The sequence below is a fragment of the Scyliorhinus canicula genome, chromosome 8 (genome assembly GCF_902713615.1).
Source record: "Scyliorhinus canicula chromosome 8, sScyCan1.1, whole genome shotgun sequence".
Taxonomy (NCBI): domain Eukaryota; kingdom Metazoa; phylum Chordata; class Chondrichthyes; order Carcharhiniformes; family Scyliorhinidae; genus Scyliorhinus; species Scyliorhinus canicula.
This window is the reverse complement of record NC_052153.1, coordinates 46572579-46594425: the sequence shown is the minus strand read 5'-3', so window position 1 is coordinate 46594425 and position 21847 is coordinate 46572579. Positions and strand designations below refer to the sequence as shown.

General features: G+C 47.6%; 1 protein-coding gene across 1 annotated transcript in view; it reads right to left on the bottom strand.

The window, feature by feature from the left end:
- Nucleotides 1-11089, bottom strand: part of LOC119970215 (neuromedin-K receptor-like) — a 106765-nt gene extending 95676 nt beyond the window's left edge. The window contains exon 1 of the mRNA XM_038804472.1: nt 10573-11089. Coding sequence (XP_038660400.1) covers nt 10573-11060 — 488 coding nt within the window. The 5' untranslated portion in view covers nt 11061-11089. The remainder of the gene's footprint in view (nt 1-10572) is intronic.
- Nucleotides 11090-21847: the final 10758 nt, after the last annotated feature.

Genomic DNA, 21847 nt, shown 5'->3' with positions numbered 1-21847 from the left:
GGGACCCGGCGTTGAGAGGGGGGGTTGCGGCGATGAGGGGGGGTTGCGGCATTGAGGGTGGGGTGTTGCGGCGTTGCGAGAGATGGGGGGGCGGTGTTGGAGGGGGGTAGAGGTAGTGGGGAGGGGGGTAGGGGTGGTGGGGAGGGGGGTAGGGGCGTTGGAGGGAGGTAGGGGTGGTGAGGGGGGGTGGTTGGGGTAGGGGGCAGCGGCGTACAGAGGGGGGGGGGCGACGGTGCGTTGGCCCCGGGCATCCGTCGCCCCCCCTCTCTGCACGCCGCTGCCCCCCGATGCCGCAACCCCCCCCGATGCCGCAAACCCCCCCCCCCCCCCCCGATGCCGCAACCCCCCCCCCGATGCCGCAACCCCCCCCGGATGCCGCAACCCCCCCCCCGGATGCCGCAACCCGCCCCCGATGCCGCAACCCCCCCCGAGTGCCGCAACCCCACCCGATGCCGCAACCCCCCCGATGCCGCAACCCGATGCCGCAACCCACCCGATGCCGCAACCCCCCCGATGCCGCAAACCCCCCTGATGCCGCAACCCACCCCCGATGCCGCAACCCACCCCCGATTGCCGCAAACCCACCCCCCGATGCCGCAACCTACCCCCCCGATGCCGCAACCCTCCCCCCCGATGCCGCAACCCACCCCCGATGCCGCAACCCACCCCCCCGATGCCGCAACCCACCCCCCCGATGCCGCAACCCAACCCCCCCCCGATGCCGCAACCCACCCCCCCCCCGATGCCGCAACCCACCCCCCCCCCCCCCCGATGCCGCAACCCACCCCCCGACACTGAACGGCATCAACCATCATCAATGGTTGACGCCTTTTAAAGCAACTGTGATTTTCGCCGACGTGACCCGTGGCCACGTCGGCGGGGCTTCAGCCCATTCGGGCCGGAGATTTGTGGAAACTAAAAAAAAAATGAAATCCCGCCGGCGCCAGCTGTTTTCAGAGGCTGCCGGCGGGATTTGCACAGCGCCGGTTTTTGGCCGGTCAGAGATTTAAAAACCCTGCGGGAGCGGGAATAACGCCGCTGCCGGCCGATTCTCCGACCCTGCGTGGGGTCGGAGAATTTCGCCCAATATGTTGTGGTCTTTCTCAGTATTGACTATCCCCCCACCTTTGGTGTAATTCGCAAATTTAGAAATTGCTCTTCCTCTTACTTTTACACTAAAACTCCTGTGCAATAAACTCCCGTGCAATAAAACGCATGTACTATTTGCCTTAGTAATTATTTGCAGTGCCTATATGTTAATTTTCTGTGACTCCTGCACAAAAACAACCAAGTTCTTTTGAATGGCAACATTTACTGTTCTCCCTGCTTGCAAAGAATATTGGGTGGGACTTCACACATGCGGCCCACACCATGGGCGCGATTCTCCGCACTCACGACGGGGCGGAGAATAGCGGGCGGCGCAAATTTTTACGGCGACGCTGGTCCGACGCCCTCCCGCTATTCTCCCCCCCCCCCCCCCCCACGCCTGCCCCCCGACACGAATAGCTGCTCCCCGTTTTTTTACGGCGAGCAGCGATTCTCCCCTGGCCGATGGGCCGATTTCCAAGGCCTTTACGGCCGTTTTCACGATTTCTAATACACCTTCTATACCAGTTCGTGAAAATGGCCGCAAAGTGCCGTTCTGCACAACCATTCGACCGATTGGCACGGCCGCACCAAGGGTGGCATGGGCCCGCGATCGGTGGGCACCGATCGCGGGCAGCGGGTCCGATTCCCGCGCACTCTTTCTCCCTCCGCCGCCCCACAGGATAAGTCCGCGGGGCGGCTGAGGGGCATTACGGACCGCGCATGCGCGGGTCTGACGCATATGCGCGGATGACATCATCCGCGCATGCGCGGGTTGGAGTTGTCCAATCCGCGCATGCGCGGCTGACGTCATCATATGCGCCAGCCGTCGCTAACTTTGGCGCACGGGCTTAGTGAAATTCGTTAAGCCCGCGATGCCGGAGTTCAAGGGGCTGCGATGCTAGCCCTGATCGGGGAGCAGAATCGGGTCCCGGGAGGGGGCGCGGAGGCTGCCGTGAAACACGGCCGGTTTCGTGGCAGCCTTCACGACTCTCCGCCTTTGCGGAGAATCGCGCCCCATGTTTCACGTGGCAGAGACGGCCCACCATTGGCCACTGATCCTGCCACTGTCAACGAGGTATCCCATTCTATGCACCCCCCCACCACCGGGCAAGGGTTCTTTGTTGGTGGGACTGGAAGGTCCACCGGTGAGAACGGCAGGAAAATTGCGGCCATTGCTTTTACATTCTTCCTAAAAAAAAAAGGATAATTTAATTATCCCCACATTGCACATCATCTAACATTTCCTTGTTCAATCACTTTGCAACCTTCCCCTTACAGCTCACTTTCACATCTTGCTTTGTAACATCATAGAATCCCTACACTGCAGAAGGAGGCCATTCAAGCCATCGAGTCTTCACTGATCCCCTGAAAGAGAATTCCACCCGGCTCACTTCCCGCTCTATCACAAAATACCCTTAACCTAACCTACACATCTTTTTTGAACACTAAGGGGCATTTTAGCATGGCCAATGCACCTAACCTGCACATCTTTGGACTATGAGGAAACCAGGGTCCCGGAGGAAACCCACGCAGACACGGGGAGAATGTGCAGATCCACACAAGTTATCTTTGTAACTTGGATACGTTACACCTAGTCCCTTCATCTAAAATGCCAATGTTGATTATAAATAACTGAGACTCAAGTACTAATTCTTGCGGCACTCCACTAGTTACAGTCTGCCATCCTGAAAATTACTCATTTATTCCTTCTGTTTTCTGCCCACTACCTACTTCTGAATCCATAGTAAAATATTACCACCAATCCCATTCGCCCTAATCTTGTTTAGCAACCGATTGCATGGTACTTTCTTAAATGTCTTCTGAAGATCCAAATACACCCTCTCCCCTCCACCATTATCTACCCTGTTAATTGAAGCCTCAAAAAACTGGGAACAGATTTGTGAAACCTACACAAAACCCTGTTCACTCTGCTTAAGGATAATGATTTTCCAAGTGTCCTGTTACCAGGGCTGCCTCTTTCACCTGTTCCAATTATTCTTCCAGACCATGGAGAATATACTGCCTGAAGCGCTGAGGTCAGCCAGTTCTTCTGAGGAACTCATTTAAGGTAACAACTGCTCTTATGAGAGGATATATTTTTCATTGCGTAACTGTGAAATCATCTTACTTGATATTACTGCTCTCACCATGAAATCAAATTTAAATGCAAATTCTTGTAGTTCCTGAACATCAGGGTAATTGAACAAAAAGTCAGAAAAGTGGCTTTCTGCAATGAGAGACTCAACACCTGACACTCCAAAGCCTCACCACAACTACGAGGCACAAGTTGGGAGTCATGAAATCCTCTCCACTTGCCTCGATTTGTGAGGGCTGGTTTTGCTCAATGGGCTAGGCAGCTGGTTTGTGATGCAGAACAAGGCCAGCAGCGCGGGTTCAATTCCCATACCAGCTGGGTATTCTTAATTCTCCCTCTGTGTAACCGAACAAGTGCCGGAATGTGGCGACTGGGGGCTTTACACAGTAACTTCATTGCAGTGTTAATGTCAGCCTAGTTGTGACACTAAAAGGTTATTTATGATCGCAGCTGCAACAACACGCAAGAAATTTGGTACCACCAAGGGCAAAGGTGTCTGCTTTGACCAGCAACTCATCTACTTGATTAAACATCTGCTCTGTCCACCATTGTCTGCAGTCTGTTCTACCTAAAGGACGCATTTTGCTTGTTGTTAGATTATCATCTGAACTTTTGATCTAACAGCTTCAAAGGAACACCTACACCTTACAGGTTGCAATGGTTGAAGAAGACTCACAACCATCATGACCTGACCAGCAACAAAAATCAGTTTTAAAAAAACAATATTAAGGGACGGTGCTACACCGCAGTAATATATACACATCAATAGTTCACACTTGCAGCAGATGCTGTGTTACCAGTAGAAATAAAATACTTATTTAGCGGGATGGACTAATAGGGGCTATCATTACTTTGGAAGTCACACACACACAAACACACACACTCAATTTATAACTCAGGGCAAAGCTAGCGTACGATTCCTGGAACTGTTGTGCCATTGAGTAAACAGAATGATTTGCAGCAAGTTTAATTTGTGCCAAAGGACATCATAACTCATTAGTCGAGCGTTTTATTTCTTGCTGCTATCAGTTATCAGTGAGGTGCCATTTGTGAAAGCAACTTGCTGTTTCAACACAATATTTCCTCTGGGCCTCGAATTCCTACTCAACAGCTTCACATATACGGGAGATGTTGCGTATTTGATATTGATGCAACAGACAGACATAGGTGAATAATGCAGGAATATCACAGCTCAAAGACATGTTGTCCTGTCTAAAATTGAAAGTGTGTTCAATTATTTATTTATTGCCATAAAAGTCCCATGAAGGGTACATGGATTTCTGTGCACTATTTCTGGTGATGCTTTTCTGTCACTAAACACTTGAGACAGTATTCCCATTTAATTTGGCTGTGTCAAATGTTACAATGTCATCACAAGTTCTGACCACTGCCTACAGCTTAGTGAAATTGTTTTTTTTCTTTAATGGTCTCGACAGAGCTCAGTACCATAGTAATTCTCTGGCTTAATACACCCGGCAGGGTGCCTCACCCACTGAGGATTCATATTGTGCACAGAATTCCTTGGAGGTTTCAATTTTCTACACTCAGAAAATCTGGGAGCCAAAGACAGAATATGATTCTTGATACTGTTGTGTGTAATTGGACTGTAATTGGACTGCCTAATCGCTCAAGTCTGTGGTGTAAACTTGATAAATAAATTGGGTGCGTTGAGACAATTTTCAAAAGTAAATTGTTTTGAACAGATAGGATTAGGGAGACAATTCAGAGATACAGTTACAATGCTCTGATCCCCAAATGCCATAAAGCAGGTACCTCACCACACTATAACACCAGCAGTGATAAGAACATCGGAACATGAGGAAGCCAATTAGCCCCGAAGCCCATTTCGCCATTCAGTTAATAATAACTTATTGTCACGAGTAGGCTTCGATGAAGTTACTGTGAAAAGCCCCTAGTCGCCACATTCCGGCGATTGTTTGGGGAGGCTGGAACGGGAATTGAACCCGTGCTGCTGGTCTCGTTCTGCATTACAAGCCAGCTGTCTTAGTCCACTGTGCTAAACCAGCCCCTGTAGTTATCTCAAGTCTGATCTCCACTCCCATTTCTCATTGTACCTGATACTCTCCTCCAACTAAATTATATCAACTTCTGTCCTGATAGCTCCAATCGCCCCAGCATCTAGAGCTTTTTTGGGGGCAGAGAATCCCACGTTTCGTTTGGATGAAAAGGTGCTCCTTGATATCACTCCTGAATGGCTGAGTTGTTATTTTAAGAACATGCCTCCTTGTTCTAGATTACCTCACAAGAGAAAATAGCTTCTCTGCATCTCCCTTATTGAATTTGTTTAGCTTTTATCCCCCTCTCAATCTTTAAAATTCAAAAGAATACAATCCAAATTTATGCAATCTGTCCTCATAATTTAAGCTTAACCATTGTGTTAAGTCAGAATTGTACCCCCTTGAAAGTCAGTATATCCTTAGATTCTGTGTCTAGAGCTGAATGTGTTTAATTATTTCATGGGATGTGGGTGTTGCACGCTGTGCCAGCATCTTTTGCCCATCCCTAATTGCCCGTGAGGGGGCAGTTAAGAGTCAACCACATTACTGTGGGTCTGGAGTCACATGTAGGGTGGACCAGGTAAGGATGGCAGATTTCCTTCCCTAAATGGCATCAGTGAACTAGATGGGTTTTTACAACAATCGACAATGGTTTCATGGTCATCATTAGACTTTTTAATTCCAGCTTTTTAAAAATTGAATTCAAATTTCACCATCTGCAGTGGCGGGATCTGAACCTGGGTCCCCAGAGCATTACTCTGGGTCTCTGGTTTACCAGTCCAGTGACAATACCGCCACGCCACTGCCTGAATGCAGTGTTCCAAGGCGCAGTATTGCCAATTTGTTTTGTTTTCAATGCAATGTGTGTGCACCAGTGAAAACCCTGCCTGGCATTAAACTGGGGCATTTGGAGCTATCATTAAGGTAGCGGAGGTAGGGATTTTCCATATGCACATTCATCCATTTGCTACTCCTTTCAGACATCCTGATTTCCTGAAAAGCAGGATATCTTGCAGTGCTGGGCGGTTATTATATTTGTTTGTGCTGAATGTGTTCAGTGTTTTTTGCATTTCCAAATGCAGCTTCATTAGGGACTATCTGATGCCAGTTATATTGTCAAGTTTGACACATATCACATATCAAATTTACAAAATCGAGCCACAGAGACTCATCCTGCTTACTCATGTCCTCGCTGACCAAGCTAGGATGTAAGGATTCCGATGTGGGAAGAGCACTAATTCTGGAACTGAAGCATTATTTGCAAAGACTCAATCAATTTTCACTTGTATGCCAATGACACCCTGCATCAAATCCAAGGCAGTTGCCATACTAACCAAATGTCAGTATTGGACCAAACTCTGGATGAGATTACATTTCCTTCAGCTCATGTCGACAAAACATTTTTGGTCCCCATTAACCCCTTCCATGCCTTTGACTAACTTCCTGAAGACCTCTTGCTGGTCTCTGGTGTTGCACAACCTTAGGTGTCATATTTTACCCCAAGCTGAAACCTTTACCCTACATCTGGTTGGTGACTTTGATTTATCTGAGGAATATTATTTACTTATCTCCTCCCCCAACCCGCTCCCACCCTCTCTCTCTCTCTCTCTCTCTCTCTCTTCCCCCCCCCCCCCCCCCCTCCCCACCCCCACCACCATGGTTGCTGCTAATTTTGGATCAAGTTCTCAAAGCCCTCTGGATGAGCTCAACCCTTTCCAAACTTTAGTTAGCCCAGGACTTGGTGGCTGCTACCAAGTGAGGTTCTGCATAGTTGTCATTTAGGACTTTGCAAAACTCGACTCTCTAACCGTGACCCAACTTATTGACTGAAAACCACATAGCCTAATCTTCAAAATCCTTCCACTGTCTTGATTCATTTGATAGCATGGCATTCTCTAGCCTTTTGCCCTGGGGACAGTCCTCCTCTCTAATTCTCTGGTCCTCGTCTGTTTTGGAGGCCAGCCAGTCAATCATTCATCCACTGTCCTGCCCTCTGCTACCCCTCTCTAGACTTCATTAGCTTGTTGTCTCGAATCCTAACTCCAAAACAAAGCAATTTGTCTTCCGCACACATTCCTAATCTATCATTTTTGCTCACATAAGGTCCATTTCTGAGTTAGGAGTGTACTTTGAGATTGTATTTTACCTGTAGGAGGGCTTCATATCTTAATCATTGTGCTTGTGCATTTTAGCAATGATTGCAACTGCACGATGGCACAGTGGTTAGTGCTGCTGTCTCACAGCGTCAGGGACCCGGGTTCAAATCCAACTTTGGATTATTATCTGCGTGGAGTTTGCACGTTCTACCCGTGTCTGCGTGGGTTTCCTCAGGGTGCTCCGGTTTCCTCCCACAGTCCAAAGATATGCTGGTTAGGCGGATTGGCCATGCTAAATTGACCTTTAGTACCCAGAAAAGGTGGGGTCACGGGGATAGAGCAGGGGAGTTGGCCTAGCTAAATTGCTCTCTCAAAGGAACGGTGTTGACCTGTGTACTGCCCCATGTACTGGATCTATGTACCGGATCTCTGTCCCATGGACTGGATCTATGTACCGGATCTCTGCCCTATGTATTGGAATGATGTACCGGATCTCTGCCCTATGTACTGGATCTATGTACCGGATCTCTGCCCTATGTACTGGATCTATGTACTGGATCTCTGCCCTTTGTACTGGATCTATGTACCGGATCTATGCCCTATGTATTGGATCTATGTACCGGATCTCTGCCCCATGGACTGGGTCTATGTACCGGATCTCTGCCCCATGGACTGGGTCTATGTACCGGATCTATCCCCTTTGTACTGGATCTATGTACCAGATCTCTGCTCTATGTATTGGATCTATGTACCGGATCTATGCCCTTTGTACTGGATCTATGCCCTATGTATTGGATCTATGTACCAGATCTCTGCCCCATGGACTGGGTCTATGTACCGGATCTCTGCCCCATGGACTGGATCTATGTACCGGATCTCTGCCCTATGTATTGGATCTATGTACCAGATCTCTGTCCTATGTATTGGATCTATGTACCGGATCTCTGCCCCATGTACTGGGTCTATGTACCGGATCTCTGCCCCATGTACTGGGTCTATGTACCGGATCTCTGCCCCATGTACTGGGTCTATGTACCGGATCTCTGCCCTATGTATTGGATCTATGTATCGGATCTCTGCCCTATGTATTGGATCTATGTACCGGATCTCTGCCCCATGTACTGGATCTATGTACCGGATCTCTGCCCCATGTACTGGATCTATATAGCGGATCTCTGCCCCATGGACTGGATCTATGTACCGGATCTCTGCCCCATGGACTGGATCTATGTATTGGATCTCTGCCCCATGGACTGGATCTATGTAGCGGATCTCTGCCCCATGGACTGGGTCTATGTTCTGGATCTCTGCCCATGTACTACATCTATGTTCTGGATCTCTGTCCCCTGTACTGGCTCTCTGTACTAGATCTCTGCCCAATGTTCTGGATCTCTATACTGGACCTCTGCCCTATGTACTGGATTGTTGTCTCTATACTGTCTATCGGTACTGGATCTCTGAATTGGATCATTACCCTCTATACTGGATCTCTGTACTGCATCTCTGCCCTATGTACTGGGTCTCTATACTGGACCTATGTCCTCTGTACTGGCTATCGGTACTGGATCTCTGAACGGGATCTCTGCCCTCTGTACTTGATCTATGCACTGGATCATTGTCTTATGTACTGGATCTATGTTCCATGTACTGTCCCATGTACTGGATCTCTGCCCTATATCCTCTGTACTGGATGGCTGTACTGGATCTCTGCCCCATGTACTGGATCACTGTCTCTGTACTGGATCTCTGCCCCATGTACTGGATCACTGCCTCTGTACTGGATATCTATTCTGGATCTCTGCCCCATGTACTGGATCAATGCCTCTGTACTGGATCTCTGCCCCATGTACTGGATCACTGCCTCTGTACTGGATCTCGGTTCTGGATCTCTGCACCATGTACTGGATCACTGCCTCTGTACTGGATAGCTGTTCTGGATCTCTGTCCCATGTACTGGATCACTGCCCTCTGTACTGGATCTCTGTCCCATGTACTGGATCACTGCCCTCTGTACTGGGTCTCTGTACTGGATATCTGTCCCATGTACTGGATCACTGCCTCTGTACTGGGTCTCTGCCCAATGTACTGGATTACTGTTCTCTGTACTGGATCTCTGCCCCATGTACTGGATCACTGCCTCTGTACTGGGTCTCTGTGCTGGATCACTGCCCTATGTATCTGTGCACTGGACCTCTGACCTCTGAACTGGATCTATGTCCTCTGTACTGGCTATCAGTACTGGATCTCTGAACGGGATCTCTGTCCTCTATACTTGATCTATACACTGGATCATTGTCTTATGTACTGGATCTATGTTCCATGTACTGGATCTATGTTCCATGTCCTGGCTCTATGTACTGGATCTATGTTCCATGTACTGGATCTATACTGGATCTTTGCCCTCTGTACTGGGTTGTCATACTGGATCTCTGTCCCATGTACTGGATCACTGCCCTACGCACTGCATCTGTGTACTGGATCTCTGCCCTCTGTAATTGATGAATGCACTGGATCTCTGTCCTCTCGTTTCACGCCCCTCCCCCTTTCACAGGGGTCTTAAGAGTTGGTCATATCTCTTCCTTTTCAAATCCTTACCTCATTCCCTTTCCAAATCACTTTCTCTCTCTCTGTCTCAGCGGGGCTCTATCCCTTCTTCCAATCATTTCTCTCCATCAACTCCAAACGTCTGTTCACCTTGTTACAGATTTGCCGATCAGTTTTAAACCCTGTCGCAACTCTCTTCCCTCCCCTTTACGCTACTCTTTCTCTGGACGCTGTAACATTTTGAATCGTCCAGTCTTTCTCCAAGACCCGCTTCGATCTGATTCAGTGTTCAGACCCTCAGAGGTCCACGCAGTCCGGGGACTGTTCAGCTCCTGGAGATTCCCGAGCCATTTGCGGGCAGTGAACATCACCCCCCCCCCCCCCCCCCCCCCCCAAATCTTTCTTTTATTTTGGACATTCCAGCATGTGCTGTTGTTTTGAGGGCGGTTTCTTCTGTTGGAAAGGGAGGTTGTGGGGCTGTGATAGGTAGCCCCCAGTGAAGAAAGTTCGTGGTCTTTTGAAGGCGACCTGAAATTGACAAGGCAAGTGGGCGAATTGCTGAGCTGGGGGGGGGGGGGGGGGTTGTACTGACCCTCAACCTGGACTGGGGGTGAGGGGGTTGGCTTGAGAGGCTATTCCCCACCCCCAGCTGTGAGGTTTCACAGTTAAGCGAACGGCACCTCAATAGGATGGGGGGGGGGGGGGTTAAGTGGGGGGTGCACATCCTTACCTGTCTACAGCGATCGCCGCCATGGAGTAGATGCTGGCGAACATCGCGGTGATGGGGAAGAAGTTGTGGAAGCGGCAGTAAGTCTCCCCGAAATACCAGTCGTTGTGAAGGGCGTAAATGAAATTGACCAGGGTGTTGAAGGCGGCCATGGAGGCGTCCGAGAAGGCGAGGTTCACCAGGAAATAGTTGGTCACCGTCCTCATCCTCTTGTGAGCCAAGATGATCCAGATGACGATGAGGTTGCCAAAGACCGCCACCGCCACCACCGAGCCGTAGGCAATGGACCAGAGGGCGATCTGCCAGGAGGGCTGCACGAACTGGTTGGGGTAATTGGCCCAGGGCAGGCGAGTCTGGTTGGAGCCACCCGCCTGGCTCTCGTTGCCCCAGATGCTGGTGTAGTTGGGCGTCAAGGTGCTCATCTCCTCGGAGGCTGCTGACTGAGCCCCGAGGGTCCAGGCCAGTGTCCCCCTGCTTGCTGGGATGGCCATTCCAGGCCAGCCAACTGCAGCCAGTGCCAAATGTGGACTTCAGCGGCAGAGCCGAGTCCGCGCCTTTTATTCTCTTCTGGGGAGTGTTGGGGGGGGGGGGGGGGGGCTGGTTGATGCAGTGACACAGCCTGCCAGTGGATAGGCTGAAATCAGTCAGAGACCACCCCTCATTCAGCAGGCAGCCTTATCCCAGCCCGCGAGAAGCTGGCGGGAAAAGCGGGGCGGGGACAGCAGCTCCAACCTGTTGCACATATTGTGCTTCCAGCAAAGAGAACGCATGAGAGCACCGTCCATTTCACCGAGGGGCAGCTGTGAGGGGCTCACTGTCACAAGTGTCACCCTCGCCAAACGGAGCTTCGGTGTGTTTAGAGTGGGGATGTTTATAGTCACATTAATTGGCACTTCCATGCACACAGTCCTTCTCGGCTCGTTCATCCTCCTCGAGAAGGACAAAGTCATCTTATTCCAGCTGATTCCCAATCTATTGTCAGGTAAGCAATTCAGGGAATTTCTTGGAAACTGAATTCGCAAGCGGCAGTTTAAGGAATGTTTCCAGATACGTTTATATAACATTCCTTAAACTTAATCCCCTCAGGATTTGAACTCATTCCAGACTGACACTTCAGGTCTGTACTGAGGGAGCTGTGTTGCCCGAGGGGTGTCTGCTGGACATCAAGTCTAAATCCCAATCTAGGCACACTCCCATTGGAACAGAGTAACCAGCCACCCAGCCCTGCCCCACCTTTTTTGTTCGCACATAGCTGCTGTGTCCTTTCTTCCATATTCGCCGATATCCTTAATTAACAAAACCTCAGTTGTGGCAGCTCCCATTGTCCCAGCACCCGCAGCCTTTGAGACTGTGTGGAGGGATTGCTACACTTCCTCACATTCACCCAGGGAGGAAAAAGTGCTCCCTGATCTCACTCCTCAATGCCCAGCTCTGGTGTTTGCTCTGAATGCGCTCGCTAGGGGAAATAAAACGATTCTTTGCATCAACCCAGACAACAGAACACACAGCACCAGTGGGAGAAGGTTAATGCCGGAGAGCTGAACAGCATTTTCCCCGCAGAGTTTCCACGGGTTTCTCATTTCACTTGCTGCTTGTGGAAAATTGCCTGAAATGACGGACAGCAACACTCACTCCACTTTAATGCTACTCGTTGGCTGAGATGCTTTGGAATGACGCGAGGACACAATAAGGCTCCACATAATTGTAATTTCCGCTTCTTGCTAGAATGGCCCACAAATTGTTTGCAGTGATTGCAGGTAGCATTATGTAAAAGAAAAAGATTAAACTTGTATTCAATCCCATGTTTAATGGGTGGGGTTCCAGCTCCTTGAATTAAACCTACACAATGCCAACAACACCCTATGGGTTTACAACTACCCTCCTCTCATCTGAAGACGTTACAGTTGCACGCATGCACGTCGGGTGATGACAGACATTCAACTGCGTGAGGCATCACAATCAACCTAAATTCTGTCTTCACCTGACATCCACACACGTGCCCCTCTAGCAGCAATTGCCGATAGCTATCAGGAACCCTCCCTAAACACAGAAGCACTGGGGCAAACCGAACAGCCTTATCCTTGAGCAGGCGGATTCAGCAGAGATCTAGGATTTCCTCCAATTTAGTTACACCGCCGTTGCCTCTTTTTAAAAAGATGCCACCCGAAAGATGCCGAGGAAGGTGCAGGCGAATCTACTGGCTTGGTGTATTTGCATTTCCGATCGTATGAACAGGTGTAAGCAACTGATCCAGGTGGAAACTTCTGCATAACGTTTAAATAAGCGATTCAGGGTTCTCTTGATAACAGAGGGCTGCGGGGGAAAGTGATGATCTTTTTAACTTCACTCTGGAATAACCTCAGCGTACTGGGGAAGGTACAGTGTAGATTCACATACATTATATCTGGGTTAAATTATAAAGACAGGTTGCACAAACGAAGCTTTCCCTTGAATATAGAAGATTACACTGAGGCGTTTATGATTGAAGGAGTTGCTACAGAGATACGTGGTGGTAGACCCTAGAACAAGGGGGAATAGCCTAACAATTGAACCGAGGTGTTATGTCAAGAGGCAGTCTGCTTGACTGGCAGCCCATCCGCCATCTTCAATGTTCACTCCCTTCACACCACCAACGGACAGTAGCAGTCGTGTGTACCATCTACAAGATGCACGGCAGCAACCCACTAAGGTTCTTTTGATAGCACCTTTCAAACCCACCGCCTCTAACACTTAGAAGGACAAGGGCAGCAGATACCTGGGAATACCACCATCTTCAAGTTCCCCTCCAAGCCACTCACCATCCTGATTTGGAAATATATCACCCTTCCTTTCTTGTGGCTGGATCAAAATCCTGGGAATCCCCTCCTGTGAGTGTTCCTGCAATAAATGGACTGCAGCAGTTCAAGAAGGCAGCTCACAACCACCTTCTCAAAGGCAAAAGGGATGGGCAATAAATGGCCTGCTCCACCCACATCCTGAGAATGAATAAACTTTTTAAAAAGCATTTTTTTCTCTTACGGTGTAATGGAATTTGGAATTCTGTCCCTCAAAATATTTCGGGGATAGGTCATTCATTCAAAATTTTAAAATGTAGGTTAATTGTCTGGCAAAGGATGTAAAGGTTACAAAACCAAGGCTTGTCATTGGAGTTAAGATGCAAATGAGTCATAATGTATCTAATGGTGGAAATGGCTCACAGGGCTGAATAAACACACTCCTGTTCCTATATTCCATGTCATTAAAATTATATTATTGTAGTAAGTAAAGTAAGTTAAATCGCTGTAGTTCCAGATAACCACAGGCTGCTTTATCCTTTGAGGGGAAGAGCTGACTGGTGGTGATTTAACCTGACGATCACCACACCTCAGGCGAGGGTCAAGGTTGCCATTGGCCTCGCTCACCAGCAGAGGTACAAACCAGCTGAGTACATACTGAGCTGAACTACCTTGGGAAAAGTGACACTGACGACTCTCAACCCGAGGGCAACAGCTCAATGCTGCAAAATTGGTTCACTTCATCAGGGTTGGCAAGGTACCATGCTGGGCACACTCCTTTTCTTCCTGAGAACCATGCCTTACTTTCATTAAGTAACAATTGCATGGCTTACCATAAGACCATAAGACCATAAGACATAGGAGCGGAAGTAAGGCCATTCGGCCCATCGAGTCCACTCCGCCATTCAATCATGGCTGATGGGCATTTCAACTCCACCTACCAGCATTCTCCCCATAGCCCTTAATTCCTCGCGACATCAAGAATTTATCTATCTCTGCCTTGAAGCCATTTAGCGTCCCGGCCTCCACTGCACTCCGCGGCAATGAATTCCACAGGCCCACCACTCTCTGGCTGAAGAAATGTCTCCGCATTTCTGTTCTGAATTTACCCCCTCTAATTCTAAGGCTGTGCCCACGGGTCCTTTCACCACGGGTACCCTTTCACAATTCTTCATTAAGGGTGGCTCTCACTTTATACGCAACTCCCCTCACAATTATTTATGTGCACAAGTCTGAAATCACTTACTCCACACGATTGAGAATGTGAAACTGGATGATCTACAGGACACCAGGCCACTTGCAGAGCGGAGGATGTGCTGACTTTCCAGTGGAGGATGTGAGGAGAAAACTGCCTGTGGGTTTGGAGATGTGGGATCTGAACTCATGGGTATTCACGTGAAGAAAAGGATGTTTGAGTGATTTATACTTTCAAGCAGGTCCTGAGATTGGTCTGCAGGGGAATGCTGCGACTGACAGCTATTTAGGAAAGGTGAGAGAGGGAAACCAGGAAATAATAGGCCAGTTAGTCTAACATCTGTTGTCAGAAAATTACTAGACTCTATAATTAGGATGGAATGACTGAACACCTTGAACATTCTCAGCTGCTCAGCGAGAGGCAGCGTGGATTTGTGAAGAGTCGGTCATAATCCATGAACATGATTGAATGTTTCGAAGAGGTGTCTAAAATAAGGGCCAGAGGATTATCTCTGATCTCTGGAGATTTGCACCCATGGAGGGTGAGGGGGATCTTAAACTGCAGAACTCCCCCTCCTCCCAGACGCCCCCATCTAAAGATTGTACGGTAATTATCTGGGATGGTCAAACTTCTGATGGGCAATTACCCGACACTGGGACCATCTGATACTCCGGTTCTAACCATGAAATTTGGATGGGTCCCACTGTCTCACCAGAATAGTTACCCAAGAAAAGTTAGAAGAATTAAAACCAATTTTACCTCCTGGAAAGCTATAGCACTGACACCGCCTGACCATCCCTCCGCATCTCCCCACACCCCGCCATGGGACCGCATCCCACTCCTCAACTACATGTCCAAAACCCCCAGCTGGAACTCACAACCACACCCTCATTGATCCAACTACCCTCGACTGCCCCTCCCACCTCCTGACTAACCCCCACACCTCCGACTGCACCCCAGTCCCAATCACCCTTCTGACTACTGCCCACCCCCAACTATATACCCCTACTCCTTCTACCCTCCCCACCTGTGATAGGATCCCCCAATCACCGGCCCAACACCTGACCACACTCATACCCTCCCAGCTACCCTCCCCACTTCCCAACTAAACCCCCTTCGACAGCACATCCATCCCTACAACTAATCACTCAAACCCAGACTACCCTCCCCACTTCCCGATTAACCCCCTCCCCCCAAGATAGCCCATCCATCCCTACAACTAATCACTAAAACCGTGACTACCCTCCCCACTTCCCGACTAACTCCCCACCGACAGCCCATCCATCCCTACAACTAATCTTCCAAACCCTGACTACCTTCCCTACCTCCTGAAAACCCTCCACTCCCCCAACTACACACCATCTCCCGACCCCCGACTACCCACCATCAGCCGATTACCCTCACCGGCCCTCACTGATCAGTCACTCCTGACTGCCCAAACCCCTCATTGACCACTCCACATGCCCCCCCCCCCCACATCCTACCGTCCATCACATGCTACCTTCCCCCAGCCCGTGACTCCACCATCCCTCTCCCCTTCTGACCCTGCCCCCATCCTATCCATTTATCTGGCCCACTTACTTTTGCCTGGCTTCTCAAAGTGCCTGGAGTTTAAAGCCTACCTGTTATACAGCTACTAGTGCTGTCGAAAAAAGGTATGTCTTCCTTTCCCCTTGCCCCTCTGCACTTGACTAAAGGCCATGGGAGCCCGTTGCAATATTCTCAGCCATCCCGAGTTGGAAGATCAGGCGAACAAATTGCGGCTGCATTCCAGTGTAGGTAAAGAGGAGGGGTGACTACCACTCCACAGGAGTTATGGACCATTATTAATATGGGTGGCACTGTGGGACAGTGGTTAGCATGGCTCCCAGGGACCCGGATTCAATTTCAGTCTTGGGTCACTGATTGTGTGGAGTTTGTACCATCTTGCCATGTCTGTGTGGGTTTCCTCTGGGTGCTCCGGTTTCCTCCCACAGTCCAAAAATGTGCAGGTTAGGTGGATTGGCCATGCTAAATTGCCCCTTAGTGTCTAAAGGTTAGGTGGGGTTAGTGGGATGGGGAGAGGGTGCTCTTTCAGAGGGTCGGTTCCGACTTGATGGGCTGAATGGCCTCCTTCTGAACTGTAGGGATTCTATGATTCACAATAAATTATTATCTAAAGCTGAAGCTTATATTATGTTTATAAATTTAGTGTACCCGATTTTATTTTTCCAATTAAGGGGCAATTTAGCTTGGCCAGTCCACCTAACCTGCTCATCTATGGGTTGTGGGGGTGAAACCCATGCAGACATGGGGCGAATGAGCAAACTCCACATGGACAGTGACCCAGGGCCATGATCAAACCCGGTCCTCAGTGGTTTAGGCAGCAGTGCTAAAAAGCTGAAGCTTATATAACTGGGGACAAATTATTGATCTGATTAAGAGCGATTGAGTAGCAGGCAGCAGAGTTGGAATAGGACGAGGGAATATGATCTAAAAATGAGATCCAAACCTTTTAGCAGTGAAATTAGAAAATACTTCTACGCTCAAAGGGTGTCAGTTGTTCTTCTGTAAATGACAGTTGATTTTCAGTTAATTGTTAATGCTAAAACTGAAAGACAGGTTTCTGTTAACCAATGGTATTAAGGGATATGAAGGAATTGGGCCACAGACCAACTATTATTTCACTTAATGGGTGAACAGGCTTGAGGGTTAATGGCTTACTTTTCCTATGTTCCTAGATGTGACGCGGTCCTTTGCAGTAACAACAGAGCATTGTTTCTCTTGCAGGCACCCATGGAATGAATGATAACGTCACTGATATTGTAAGGATATTCCTGTTAATCCCTGTTTGTCCCTTGTTTGTCTTGTTTAATTTTGTTATTTTTGCTATTTAAATGTTTTGTATATGGACAATTAATGTGCCTATGCATTTAAGATGGACTTCACCTTTAATTTGAGTGGCTGGTAAACTGAGGCTAGTATGACCTAAGGCAAGGCAGGTTGCAAGGTGCTGTTTACGTTTCAGATCAGCAGATTCCAGGGGGATCAGCGCTGAAACACCTTGATGGACTTCGCTGTCGGCCAATGGACTGTTTCGAATTGCTGGACCTTGTCAATGGATCGTGCTGATTGGTCAGGTTTTTCTCTGGACTCTTCCAGCTTCTTCCATCGGGCAGGAGATACAAAAGTCTGAGAACACGCATAAATAGACTCAAAAACAGCTTCTTCCCCACTGTTACCAGACTCCTAAACAACCCTCTTATGAACTGACCTCATTAACACTACACCTGTGTATGCTTCACTCAATGCAGGTGCTTATATAGTTACATTGTGTACCTTGTGTTGCCCTCTTATGTATTTTGGTTTATTTTATTTTCATGTACTTGATAATCTGTTGAGCTGGTCGCAGAAAAATACTTTTCATTGTACCTCGGTACAATAAACAAATCCAATCCAATCCAGGGCAAATCCAATCCTCTGTGAGACTGTGTTTACTTTTTCAGTTTCATTTCTAAGATCAGAGCTGACAGCTGTTTCTCTGAGTCTCTCTGATGTTTTAAATCTCTCTGCATCACCTAGTTCCTTTGAATGAAGGCCCAGATTAATAAAAGTTAAAGTGGCTCTCTGGAGGAAATCCTACTGTCTGGGAGTACTAGCTGAATGCACCCACCAGAAGACCATCTCCAACACTACATTGGTGGCTTTGATCCATAAGCATCCTGGGAGGACAGCCTGCTGAAATGACTTCAACATCAGAAGTAAGGACACTCAGCATTCATTTCATATTGATCTTTTTTCAGGGTGGGACGGTAAAAGGGGAGAATAGTAGATTACTTGACTGTTATTTCGTTATAATTACTGCATACTTCATATTTGTTTTTGTTATAAATAAAGTTATTGTATTCCACTTAAAAAACATGGTGGCTATACCTTATTGAGCTATTAAGGGGCCAAAAATTCTGCAAAATTTATATGAATATTGGTTAATTCACTTGTGTTGGGATTCTGGGATCTGTGGGGTTAGAATTGACCGCACACTAGCCCAAGATGTCACGACAATATTTGCAGCAGAACTTGGGGGCATACTAGCAGGAATAGGCCATTCAAGCTAGATCACCATTCAATCAGATCACAGCTCTAGTTAAGAAAGGACCAGAGACCATTTGGTGCCAGTGCTTCTTTGAAGGACAAATTATAGCTCTGGGCAATAGGGCACAGAATGGAGTACAGCATTCATTGCAGCTTGCTACACGGTGTGGTAAACTGTGTCTTCGGGACTGCAGGAACTGGTAACTGTCATTTGACCAGGCATCCTGCTGATTAGTGGGGCCATTGATCAAGGGCCCAGTGGAATGGCTGAAATTGACCAGCTTGAATCTAATGTCTCTCAGGCTGATAACGTATGATAAATTTCCAACTTACCCACTCAGCCCACTGTGTCACATGAGTGAGGGAGACAACACAAGGCTATCTAGTAACAAACATCAGAGGAGCGGCCAGCAGTGACTCTCTGCCAGGAAAAAGCTGCCATAAAGGAATGGGCCATTCAGTCCCTTGAAATGTGCGCGGAACATTAGTAGCCAGTAAACTCCTATCTGAGCAGGTTGATTGCATGAGGTCTCATAAATGCCAAGCAAATTGAATGGAAGCTCAATAAAGCTGACCGGACTGTGACTTACACCATACATCAGTTATTGACCATTATTGACTAGGCGCGGTAAATAGTTAACTGACGGAACTTAGTCTCTGGCGGTGGGGACATGTCCTGGGCCGGGTACATAGTTAACAAACCGCACATGGTCTCTGGGAGATCAATCCTGGGCTGGGAAAATAGTTAACCAAAAGGACTTAGCCTTTGGTGGCGAAGACATGTCCCGGTAAATAGTTAATCAATGGGACTGAGTCTCTGGCGGGGAGAGGCTGTTCCTGGACGGGTACATAGTTAACCAATGAGACATAGTCCCTGGGCGACCAGTCCTGGAGAAGGTACATAGTTAACCAATGGGACATAGTCCCTGGGAGATCGGTTCTGGGCCAGTTACATAGTTAACCAACCGGACTTAAACCAGCACTGAAACTAGCCAGGAAATTCTTACCCAAGAACAGAAACTGGCACCTTCCAGGAATAACTAGTTATCAAACCAACAAGACTTGTGGGAGTTGCGGAGGCTTCTTTAAAATAAGTGTTTGAATAGGACAGCAAGGTCAGTGATGCATATGTTAATAAAATCAAAACTATTGGCGCATTATTAGCATGAAGACCAACAAATCCCCTGTTTGTTGTAACAAAATTCAGATGCAGAATTAAGCTTTGATCCAACTTGACCATTTTTATCAGGTGTGCTTTTGGCATTCTACATTAATATGAAACTTGTATTGGGGGTGTAAAAAATGTTTAAAAATGAGGTTGTCAGATCAATGTTGCTCCTGAATCCTTCAATAAGGTGAGCAGATGTCCCATTTCCCCAACCAATAACTTAGCCCCGGATGACAGCCCAGCTTTTTGGTGAAATCTAGCTCAGGTAAGCAAAAGGAAAATTACCAGCATGAAATGTCAGACTCATCAAGGTCTAATTTCTGTTCCTGGGTTAATCAAATTTAGTTATTGTTAAAATCACATTTAGAATCATCCTGAATAGTTTTAACATTTCTTTAAGAATGCAAGTTCAGTCATATCACAATTAAATGGATAATGTTAGATCTTGTGAATGTTTCTGCCATCTACAGCTAGAGAGGACTGGCATTAAGGTGGCTTTTTCTTCCCTCGCAGGAGAATTTACTAAGTGTGTTGTGGTTGAAATAAATTTATTCCCATTGGAATTGATTACCCTGCAGCATATCAAACTAGTTTTCGGAGTTATGGCGTCCTGCTTGCCTGGGCATCTAGATGTTTTGAGGCTGGGCATTTCGGAGCTTATTTCAACCAGCATATGTGATTGGATGGGATGTTGGCCAATGTAGAGGTGGCAATTCCATTGGATGTGGTTACCCAGGTTAATGGCAAACCAGCGACCTGGATTGTTGCTTCTGCTTATTCAGGGTTGCCTGTTGCAGGGTTCAAACCTGTAACTTTAGGACTCGTAGAGTTGGAATATGAATGAAGCTCCTCCCAAATTTGGCTCGTGGCTCAGTCAGGCTGTGTGGGACAGATGTTCTACTGACATCATTGTCTCCCATATCGACCATGATCACTGATGCTGTCCCTTGCAATGTCCTTTTTTAGTCTGTGTTTGCTTTAGCACCTGGGTGGCAATGTGGAATCCAGGGCTGTCATTCTGGACTGATCAAGCCAATGCTGAAAATATTGAAACACTCATCATAGTGCATTTCGAGCCGGTTTGCTAAATTCCCTCTCTTGGGCCATCTCTTGTTTGTTGGTGTCATTAACATTTATTTGACGGTGCTGCCCAGAATCCTTATTTCCCCTCCAGGAAGCTACAGTATCAAATCTGTTTGAAAGCAACAAATTGTTGTGGGCACCTCTGCTCTGCTCTAATCCTCTCCCCGATACTGATGCAGTGTGGCTGCAATATGTATTGTCTACAGGGTGTGCTGAAGCAACTCAAGTCATTTGAATAGCACCTCAAACCTTATTGCTAAGATGGACAAGAGCTGCAATGTTATTGGAACACCATTGTTGAAGGCCAGAAAATCAATTAGTGAAAGATATAGTTGGAACCATTCTTTGCAAAATTTCATTCACACTGTTACAGATTACAAACAAGCGCCTCCTCCTGTTGTGTTATGCTGCTTCGTGTAGCATAAGCTGCTTCCTTGATGTATGCTTTGACAAAGGAATCTCCAGACTATGAAATGAGTTTAACATTTTTATTGAACTATTAACACAGTTCTTAAATGAGTTTGACTCTCTGCTAATCTAACTGTAGTAACTCAGTCTATCTTTACCAGCCTGCACTAAGCCACGTGCTGGGTGTGATGTTGTTGATCAACCCTGATGTACTCTCTAGATGTCTGTCTGTGGAAAGAGGGAGAGTATGTGTGCCCTGCCTTTTTATATGGGTTGTGAAGTGCCCCTTTGTGGAAATGCCACCTCTGGGTGTCCTGATTACCCATTGGTTGTGTCCTGCTGTAATGACCTATTGGCTGTATGTCTGCATGTGATAATATCTCTGGTGCTCCCTCTAGTGGTTACTTAGTTATAGTGTATTTATATTAACCCCTTGTGTATATACAGTGATGCATATCACCGCACCTCCCAAACCCAGAAATTGCAGCTTCAGTCTGTATCTATTTATAGGGACACATGTGAATCCTACCCAAGCTAAACCTACCACCTACCTACAATTACATACAATTAATATATGAT